General features: G+C 41.4%; 1 protein-coding gene across 3 annotated transcripts in view; it reads left to right on the plus strand.

Moving 5' to 3' along the window:
- LOC111233590 (immunoglobulin superfamily member 21-like) overlaps positions 1–9,644 on the plus strand; it is a 173,185-nt gene extending 163,541 nt beyond the window's left edge. For all 3 annotated transcript variants that reach the window (XM_022761444.1, XM_022761446.1, XM_022761445.1), the window contains 3 exons: positions 1,046–1,238; positions 4,528–4,566; positions 8,671–9,644. In XM_022761444.1, coding sequence (XP_022617165.1) covers positions 1,046–1,238; positions 4,528–4,566; positions 8,671–8,747 — 309 coding nt within the window. In that variant the 3' untranslated portion in view covers positions 8,748–9,644. The remainder of the gene's footprint in view (positions 1–1,045; positions 1,239–4,527; positions 4,567–8,670) is intronic.
- Positions 9,645–10,442: the final 798 nt, after the last annotated feature.

The following is a 10,442-nucleotide window of genomic DNA, read 5'->3' on the forward strand; positions in this document are numbered from 1 at the left end:
ATTTTTATTCAGCTCTTCCTTCATGGACTATAAACTGTTATGAACAGTATTTTGGCTGAAGTTACACCAGGTGAATTTTTTGGCTCTGATTTGATTCACCTCACTCAAATAAACAAGCTATCTCTGAGCTCACTCACCTCTGCAACCAAGTTGAGTGAACCAAACTTGACCAAAATGAGAAGTAAACTTTTACAATAGTTACAGCACAAGGAGGACCTTGATTTTACTCCAAATTTATTCTTTACTGTGTTTGTCACAAAAGATGAGGTCAGACCTCCGATCTCAAATTACTCATTTCTTTGCGAATAGATAAATCCCTCTATCTTGTTGTGTCAAGTACCTCTGATGTCCCAATGACACACGCTCTCTCCTTTGACATGAGGCTAGAGTGCTGCAAACCCCTTTTTTTGCACTGAAAGCCTTGCTCTGCTGAATTGTATTCCAGGGTCTTTTATTCCAGAAGTATATCAAATGGATGGCGGAGGAGATAAACTGTGTGCGTGTGTGTGTGTGTGTGTGGTGTGTGCCTGTAGACTGCATATGTGTATGTGGTGCAGTGTGTGTTTCAAGGAAGGATTGCGGTGCGTGGAGGAAGAAGCAAAACCTTGTAGCTCAGAGGGGGAATCGTACAAGGGATTCGTCCTCTTATTGTGTCCTCGTATTATCTATGAACATGTCAACCCACTGGTATGAATGAAATGCTGCTTCATGGATGGTTATATTTTTAAATTGGAAATGAGGGGATTGCTCTCTGGAGGGCTAAAAAAATGTGAGGGGGGGAAAAAACTGTTGTAAAGTGAAGTGTTGATTATTAATGCATGTTGTTAACTTGCCGTTGCATTAGGGGAAAAAATTGGAGCTTGTATTATTCATGTATCCTTTGCTCTTAATCTCTTGGCTGAGACTCACAGACTGTCTCTGCACCACTCTCTTTCTCACCCCCACTTTCCCTCTTTCTCCTTTTTTTCCCCCCTCCTTTCTTTTCCTTTTTTTTTTTTCTTTTTCTTTTTCCTCTCCATCCCATCTCGGCGCTGGGTGTTGATAGAATGAGGTGTTCCCGGAGCCTCTTTTCACCTGGACGCGGGTGGGGGGCCGCCTGCTAGATGGCAGCACTGAGCGAGAGGGGAAGGAGCTGATTCTGGAGAGAGTGCCCGCCGAGCTCAACGGCTCCATGTATCGCTGCACGGCCCAGAATCCTCTGGGTTCCACGGATACGCACACTCGCCTCATAGTCTTCGGTATGTACGCTCAGCTCCCCGACATGCTCATCGCCCCGTTCTGGAGTGGCCACTACACTTGCAGTTAAACTGAAATTGGATTCAAGTTTGATTAATTATTTAGAAGATGATGAATATGAAACATTTTTTTTTTTTTTTTGACTGTTCAACTTGGCTCCGCAAGAATTATCTGAAACACTTATACAATTACACAGTTAAATGTCACAGAAAATTATATAATTCTACAAAATTCATTTCATGTATCTACAGTATCTCTGGAAAATACTTAAGAGATTTATGTGACCGCTTTTAGGTATGAATCATTAATGCAGCTAAGTGTGTGATTAATAAGAGATTGTATCTCTAATTGGCTCAACAACACATTCCTTTTAAGGCTGCACTTAGTGAGGATAACTATTCTCTCGCAAGGGATTCAGTGACTATTCCATCAATGGCACGTCTTGTGCTCTCTCACTTAAACACCAACCGCCAGCAGAGGCATCAAAGGCCCATGATGGAATCAAAGGACCTTTGTTGTTGACAGTGTTAGAAAAGCACTTTGTTCAATGGCCAAACCAAAGTAACATGTTCACTGGAACCTGGAAGGTGTTCATTTACTGGTGTTGATGTGGGAGCTGGATTGCTTACAGGCTCTGTTATGTCCGTGTGTGCTGCTCCTCTGGATCTGTTTACCCTGGACACTCGTGGAAGAACTGGGATCTGCTGTTCTGGGCTTCTTCAGAGATCTCTATCAGTGAAGGGTGTTTTAATTAAATGAGTAGTGCTACAGTTAAATTGGTGTTGGCCCTTATCAGACATGTACTTTACGTAAATGTGATGGCAATGTGACATGCCGCTTCTCCATAAAAGTCACAGTGGCAATCACTTCCAACACGACTTCATCCATAATAATACGGAGGCCAAATAATGCCTTCGTAGAGCATTTTTTTACTTTAATGCTAACGATCGAACATTCAGGATTGATCTGAAAGCAAGGGAGGCTCAATTTTTCTTTTTTGTTGTTTTGTCGATTCACCATCTGTTTCTTGACTCTCTTTCCTTTTAATCCTGTTGCTAACCAGCTGTCTATTTTAATGCTCCAGTTTTTGCCGTGGATGTAATTGTTTAGCCACACAATCAGACTGAGATAGCACACAAGTATAAGTTCTTGTCATTGGTTCATCACAGTGATAGACCTTAATATGAGTAAAGAAAAAAAAACAATGAAAGGAGTTCTTAATTTTTTATGTTTTTAAAGGTCCTTTCATTTTTATTATACATATACAGATTATTTATTTTTATTTATATTTTTTTTAATTACGTCTTTTCACCAAAGTTGGACTGTTTCGCAAATGATTTGTCGGCCCATTTGCAATACCTTCGCGGGCCACCAGGTTGGGAAGCCCTGTGTTAGAGGATCCACTAGTGATAAGCCTCTCTTTGCACTCGCAGTGGTCTTTGATTAAGTACAAAATAAGTTTTAAAATCCATAATTGATGCAGACTGTGAGAGAACAGAACACTTCTTCCTTGATGTTATAATTTTCCACCATTGTCCCTCAGCAGTGCTACCAATCCTTCCTGCATACCAGATCTAAAATATTGTACAAGCGTTGCAGGTCTATCCATAATGGCTCTGTCATGTTTGAATAGAGTAATAACGGAACATTTACCTGACAGAGAACTATGTCTGAAAGCCCAGAGGACATTACTATAGATAGACAAAGCCAGCAGTGTTACACATTCCTTGTCTAAAGAGGGCTTTTGACACTTGCACCCTACAGAAGTCAAGTCACGCAAGAGAGGATTTTTTTTTTTTTTTTTTTTTTTTATAAATGCAGAAATATGTGTGGTGTGCACACGTATGCACTTCAGCCCTGGAGCGCCCTATTACCGTAAATCAGGTCGACACCATTTTCATACTTCATCGACTCTGAAACAAAGGATATTGTATCCATCTTTTCTTTTTTTTTTTAAATCCTCCTGCCTGAAACACTTCTGTGAACAGGATTTAATAAAGTATGTCACAAATGTACAAAGTACTGGGCGGGTCTAATAAGAAGCCACTTTAAGGGGAAAGTGCCACTTTAGGGAGGCGTTACCTTGGGAGGCGTTTTGGTAGGAAGAGCACTAATGTCTATTTAACACCCTGATGCACCCTCAGGTGTCATCGGCTACGTGCCTACTATGGCCCATCTGTCTGCTTGTCTCCTTGTAGATTGCTTCCACTCACGCTTAGGGGAAGTAAATGGTGATTAAGTGACCTTGGCACCGTCCCCTGTGGCCTTGAGATGAGACACTTCTCTCTCTGCCGAGGGCGAGGAGATAGAAGTATTTGGGGGCTCTGCTCACTTGGCAAAGTGTTCAATATACATCATCAGGAATAATAGAGTATAATGACAGCTTGGTATAGAGACACACTGTCGACGAGCAGCGCTCACGTCTTGATGATGTACATCTTTAGCCACCCTCAGTGATAATACCCTCTGAGATTACTGCGAAGTGAGTCAGCACTGAGGAGCCGGGCAGTGACACACACAGGCAGACACCCAAACTGCACACACATGCAGAAACAACAAAAGATATGTATGCTTATGCAAATTTCCAGGGGCAGGCAGACACAAGTGTGCATATGCAAAGTGCACACACTAATTTCTCTGTGTTCTCCGAGGAGCTGCTATGGTAATGGTTGCAGTGAGACCAGAGGGACCGGCGAGACCAGAAAAGTTTCACACTGTGCTGCATATGTAGCTTCCACCTTTTCATATGTCAAGTCTACCATCCAAAAATAGCTCACAAAGTGGAATTCAGGGGTGCTGCTAATTCTCCTGCAAGCTCGCCTGCTTCTTCCATTGCAATTACTTTATGCCTCCTGAGAACTGTGGAAATACATTGTTAGAGCGTATTGTGCAGCGTAGACATCGCCACAACTTATTAAAGGTGGAGTCAGTTTCTCTCCAAACACCTTTCCCCACATTTGTCTGGCCACTGTTGCTGTAGCTGCCTGGTCTCACTGTTGCTAAAAAGTGTCCCGGCTGTTCTGGTGCAGCGCTCTGTGTTCCCACTTCCATTAGCAGGCCCACTCTTTCTCACTGGGGATGTGCCATTTAGCGTGTGCTTCAGGAACTTTGGAGTTCAGCTTCATTAGAAAGCCATAACCTCTGTCAGAGATTACAATTTTTCTCTTTCTCTCTGTCTTTCTTTCTCCTTTTCAGGCTCTTTATCTTCTTATTAATTCCCTCCTTCAGTGAGTCGTTCACTCTCTCAGTAACAAGTACACTGATTGATCGTCTCACTCTTTTTTCCAACAGAAAATCCAAGCATGATGAAAAACACACAGAATCAGAACAGTAAGTATTTCTGCCACAGAAATATATAAATGTGTGTGTGTGTGTGTGTGTTCATTACAATGCATCTCATGATTCCTGCTGTATCACCCGATCATCACATTTCCAGAGACGCTGTATGTAATATGAGAACAAAATGTGACACTGCAGTCTGTTCAGTTAGAGAATTTGTGCAGAAACCTGGCACTGATCAGAGAGGCAAACTCTTTTTTTTTTTTTTTTTTTTTGGGGGAGGGCTGCGGTTTTAACATTCAACGTATTGACAGGTGGATGTTTCTCATTCTGTCCTGAATGCGTTGCCCCAGATAGACTGCGTGAGAGAGTGATTCAGTCAGGATTCATCTTTGCCGATGTTCAGTAGCAGCGAGCAACAAGCCTCTCCCGGTGACTAACGGAGCCTGTCACTTCTGGTTGAGTGCGAGATTATTGGTGTTTTATATGTGCAGTGGTGGCTCATTTGCGGCTTCTGAGATTATCATATGTAAAGATGAGGAATTGTCAGGAGAAGCCGCAGGGCTGTGACAACAACCTTTCCATCTCTCCCTTTTTTCTGCCACTCCCTCTCTCTTTGTACTTCAATCTTTCTGTCTGTTTTCTCTTTCCCTCCTCTCTGACTTTTCATACTTACTTTCCGTCTCCCAGTGCCAACCTCTCTCCCCGTTTCATCCATTTCTGGTAGCTCTTTCCCTTTTTTTTCTCACCACCTTATTTCCCTCGCTCTCATTTATTCTGTCTGTCCCCTTTCCATCACATTTATATTTCCTATTTTCCTCTTCAGCCTGGCTCACAATCTCTGATTTTGATGCAGACTTTCAGGCACTCAAGCTTTATGATCAGTGTAGATTATTCTGCAAAAAAAGATTCAATTCTGGGTAAACAGCCAGTGTCTGGTATCTTGTTAAATGGGCTTCTGGTGTATGAACTGGTCCAAGACTCACATAGTCTGAAATCAGAGTGGGATCCTATGGAAATAGGATCTATAGGATGCTAATAACCATAAGAGGAGACACATTAATAGCTCATGTAGATTAGTTCATATAAGCAAGCCTGCTGGCTCTATGAAGTGCTATAATGTAGCAGCATGTCGAGATCAATCCACAAAAATGTGCAGTTAATAGTTATTAGTGAAAGACTTCTCCATGTTAGTGATGTGCACTAAATGTAGATTGTAACTTCTGTACCGTGAGGCAATAAAACACCTGTATTCTAATAGTTTTTTTGCAGTGGGTTGTTGTTGATGAACTGGAAAATGTATTGGAATGGTATAATTGCATGGTGTATAATCCCTAGTGCCTATGTGTGACGCCCATGTTTGTCCCAGCGTACAGTGAGAACAGCTTTCCAAGCAGATGGCGAGCCGAGCTGTCTTTAAGCTGAACTGGCCTAGTCAGAGGAGATTTAAACAGTCTTGTAGTCTGACATTGGTGTCCCCCCCCTCCACCCCCACCCCAATTTTTTTGTCCCTCGTCCTCTCTCCCCCTCTCAATGTATTGGTCTCTCATCCTTATCGCTCTTGGATTTTTCTCCCCTCTTCCCTCTCTTCCTCTACCATTCTCACCCCAGCTAGTCGTATCTTAGGGATGCAAAACTGAATATGCAAATGCTATGGTAAGTGCAGGAGCAGGTGTGTCACAGCAAGGACAGAATCAGGTCAGCATGGATGCGCAGACATGCCTTGCATGCAAGTCAAATTGGTGTACAACACGGTCCCAACAGGTCACCACACACACACGTGCCCCTTCGCTTAATGGGTTAGTACCCAACTTCTCGTTCAGTGCGAATGGGGAAGACCACCCCCGTCAGTCAGTCAGAAAACTACTCTTCCCAGCGAGGAGTTATCTTCATTCATCTTTGTCAGATTTCCAATCTCACAGACAACTTGTCAAGCTGCACTGTATGGCAATGAACTGAATTTCAGATGAGTGAAATTGAGGACAAAAATGTGACAAGTTTTCTGCCACATTATACTCTACCTGTCGGCCTGAGCTGGTGGAAGTGTCAAAAGTTCGGGGTTTGTCATCTCATTGTGGGAAGCGCATCATCTTGGCTGAGACACGGTTGTGCAATCACAAAGCAAAATTCATTACAACTAAAAAACGTCCAGACGGGTGTAATGCATTCATTGAGTCAAAAATGACAAAACCATAAGAGCAAGTAATCAAGTAAACTGCATTTTCAACATTTTTTTATTTATTTTTTATATTTTGGCAGACATGGTCGAGCTGTCTTTTTCACAGTGCTATGCAGAATTCTCATTTAAATCGTCTTTCAGAACAGAGGTCAGATCAGAGACGGGAACCAGGTTGGTAGGAGTACAACAGCTGTTACTGGCCACAGCAAAAAAAAAAAATAATAATAATTTGAATTTAATAAAGGCAGCAAACTTGTCTTAAAGCGTCTCTGTAGTCATGTAGACACATACAAAAAGAAAGCCTTGTGTTTTCATCTGGCATTTTAGGTCCAACACACCTGAGGCAGAGTCATCCTTTATTAAAAAGAGCATGTTGCCTCAGAAATCAGTCCCAGTAGTCTAAAAAAAAAAAAAAAAAAAAAAAAATCAGGTTGGCAGAAATGCATTGAGGTCTGAGCCAAAAACAGGCAAACAGATGGCTGGGCGACTTGCATCTATGATTGCAGACTGGAAGGGGACCTCAGACGATGATCTTATGGTTGGATGAGCCCATTACAGAATGAAATGAAGTACTTATTGAGAAGATCCACTTGTTATCTAAGGTTGTATGACTTTCACGAACAGAATTGGAATATGTATTATGTTATATAAAATGTCAGATTATATTGTTCTGTGGAGACTTACATTCATGGGAGTTGCGTGAAACCCTGATAGTTTAATTTAAACAGCCCTGGCAAACATGAATATTTTATTCATGATCCAACTCATAATAACAGAACCAACTTTTCTCAGCGTGCAGGAAACGTTGTATCATCCAGACTCATTGGACTGCATCACCTGACAGCTCTAACCACTGCCAGATCAAATTTTGAATTTAATGAGTCCAGCCACACCCCAATGCGGTCAGGCTCAAATTGTGATTGTGATTGTTGGTGTAGCCACAGTATTGGCACAATCTAGACTAACTGTTGGTTATGTCAGCAAAGCCACACCCACAGTCAGTCACAGCTTTCCTCCCACGGCAGCTCCACTTCCACAGTCCTCTCTGTAACATATCCAAGAGAGAGTAACAGGAAACAATAGCAGCAGAAAGCTGGTGTCTCTGCTGATCTCTCCTCTATAATCTAGTATCCCTGCTGTGGGCCTCAGCACAACAAGTTCAAAACATTAAAAAAGAAAAAGAAGCAGGGTTTCACTCCTCATCGCTCCATTTTTATATCTGAAGATTCTTCAAATATGTGGAAAGAATGAAATAAACTGCACCAAAATGCATGTAGGGGCTTGGCTGGAGTTGTTGGTGTAGTGGTAGCACTTCACTGTATATCATCATTGTGTACTTCAAAGAACCCCACAGAGTATATTTCCAATTAATTCAATTAATGTACTGTATAAAAAGAGCGGTTGTGTCGCGATCATTATCCTCTCAGAGCAGGACTGCCATCAAATCACCACACCTGTGGTTCAAGAAACAGCACTGGAACAACTTACCACACAGTTTGAATAGATACATTGATACATTAAGGTTAAATACTCTCACTATTATAAGTCACTTGTATGTTACAAGTACAGTTAAAGTCTGTCACATTGAAAGATACTATAGTGTAGATCATTAGTAAGAGGTCTGACTATATTTATGTTGTACGTTTTTTTATTATTTTATTTCTTTATTGTTGTTGTCAAATACCAAAATTATGTAAGAATACGATATTATTATTTGGCCATGATGAGCACTAGTTTGAGCAAAATATCATAATGCTCAGTCAGGAGTAAACAGAGGCATTGTGGGATACGTTACAGCAACCAATGAAATTATGATATCAGGTTATTTCACTAAATCACATTCATTGCATTACGAGTTTATGAAAAATGGGATTCATGCATCACAACACTGATTTAGAAATGATGCTGCTGATATGATAAATAGAAGACTGAGGGAACGTGTCCATCTGACCGACTGTTTCTTTGTGTGTTTGTAGATGGAGCCTCCCGCACGGACGTGCTCGGACTGACGTGGATGGCATTTGTCCTCACAGTGACAGTGGAACTGACGTGAAACCGCTCATCCAAGACACTCTCGCACACTTGCCCTTCTTACGCAACATCCACATAATCCACACATGCACACAGAAACACACACAAACACACACTTTCCACAATCCTGCAAGCCTTCTCCAGTCATCAACAAGACCCTCCATGCGTCAGTCGATCAGGAAACAGCGCCATCACGGGATGGCGCTCCACTGTTTTTGTAACAAAATAATAACCAAGATAATGATATCAAAAAGAACAACAACGTGATGAACATGACAGTTACCACCTCCTATATAGCCCTGCCCAGTTACACCTTTTTTTTGTTTCTTGTCCCACGTCTGCCTGTTGATCAATAAAATCAGTTGATTTGAAACAGAAAAGAAAAAAGCATTTGGATTTTATTTGGAGTCAAAATGTCATTGGTTTTGACTGAAATGTGAAAAGTGGAACTGGCTTAGGCTGCGCCACCATATCAACCGCACCCGTTTGTTACGTGTCCTGGGATGCACCTGAATAGGAACATGCTGATAAAACCACGGGGGAATAAACACAGATGCTCCAAGAGAACATTCTTTTTTTATTAATATACAGGTTTTCCCTTTTTTTTTTTCCTGATGGCTCGGAAGGTACAAGAGGATTTAAACACAGAGAGAAAACTAGAAAAAAAAAAAATCTCCTTTTTGAGTGTATTTTGTGTACATCAGTGTAAATATTGAAAATAATTAAAGAGGTTATATGGGATATGGTGAGGAACGGTTGCTGAGATAGCTGGAGTTTACACTCATCCACCTTTGTTTGTACTTTCATTCAACACTGTTCTGAGATAATTTGTGGCTGAAAGGACAGAAACATTAACAGACTTTCTGTTTCTCATTTGGGCTTTTTATATCTCTATGGCAGGTCTCCAAGGCCAGAATTAAAAAAAAAAAAAAAAAAAAGAAAAAAAAAAAAAGATCTAACATATGTCTGCTGTTTTGGGGTTGTGGTGCATGTGACGTTTGAAGATTCTTTCTCCTTTTGGTGTGTTGCAATTGACAGCACTGCAACTCATTGTCACTGGCCTGTAATCCAGTTATTTACTTGTGACATACTATTTTAAGTGACCTACATTGTGTACGATACGTAACTCTTACCCCACGCATTTACAGTACTTGTAGGATCATTTTAGCCGCCATTTACAGGGAGGTGCTCACCTGAGGCAGCGTGTGTAAACAGGGTTGTTGCATTTGTTTCATTTCACCTGTATTAAAATGGAGAGATGATGAAACTCACAAGCCTTGACTTTACTTAAAACACATGTGTTTGACGTGTTCAGCCGTAGATCTGCATCTTCCATCTGTCTCATCCGTTAATGCTCGGTGCAGGTCATATACAGTATCTGATACTGCACATACCTGTGCATCTAGATTGTTGCAGGGACTGTTAATTTGATGAGAATCTCACCGTATCAGGGAACTTTGAAAGACAGGCCTGCCAATGCCAAGAAGACAGACTTGTTTTCATTCGTCCTCGACTACAGCCAAGCTCCAATAATTACTCTGCTTCAGATATTTCTGATTGTATTGACCCCATCGTGACTTCTGAAGGAGATTCTGACATTGCCGTTAACCCTTTGCAGTTTGTACTCTCTCTCACACATACACGGTGAAGAGTTGCTTAATGCAAAGTAATCCTGCGTTTTTTGGACTTCACAAGAATTGCAATTTAAGCTATTCTA

This window comes from Seriola dumerili, unplaced genomic scaffold (assembly GCF_002260705.1).
Source record: "Seriola dumerili isolate Sdu_G_001 unplaced genomic scaffold, Sdu_1.0 BDQW01000409.1, whole genome shotgun sequence".
Lineage (NCBI taxonomy): Eukaryota > Metazoa > Chordata > Actinopteri > Carangiformes > Carangidae > Seriola > Seriola dumerili.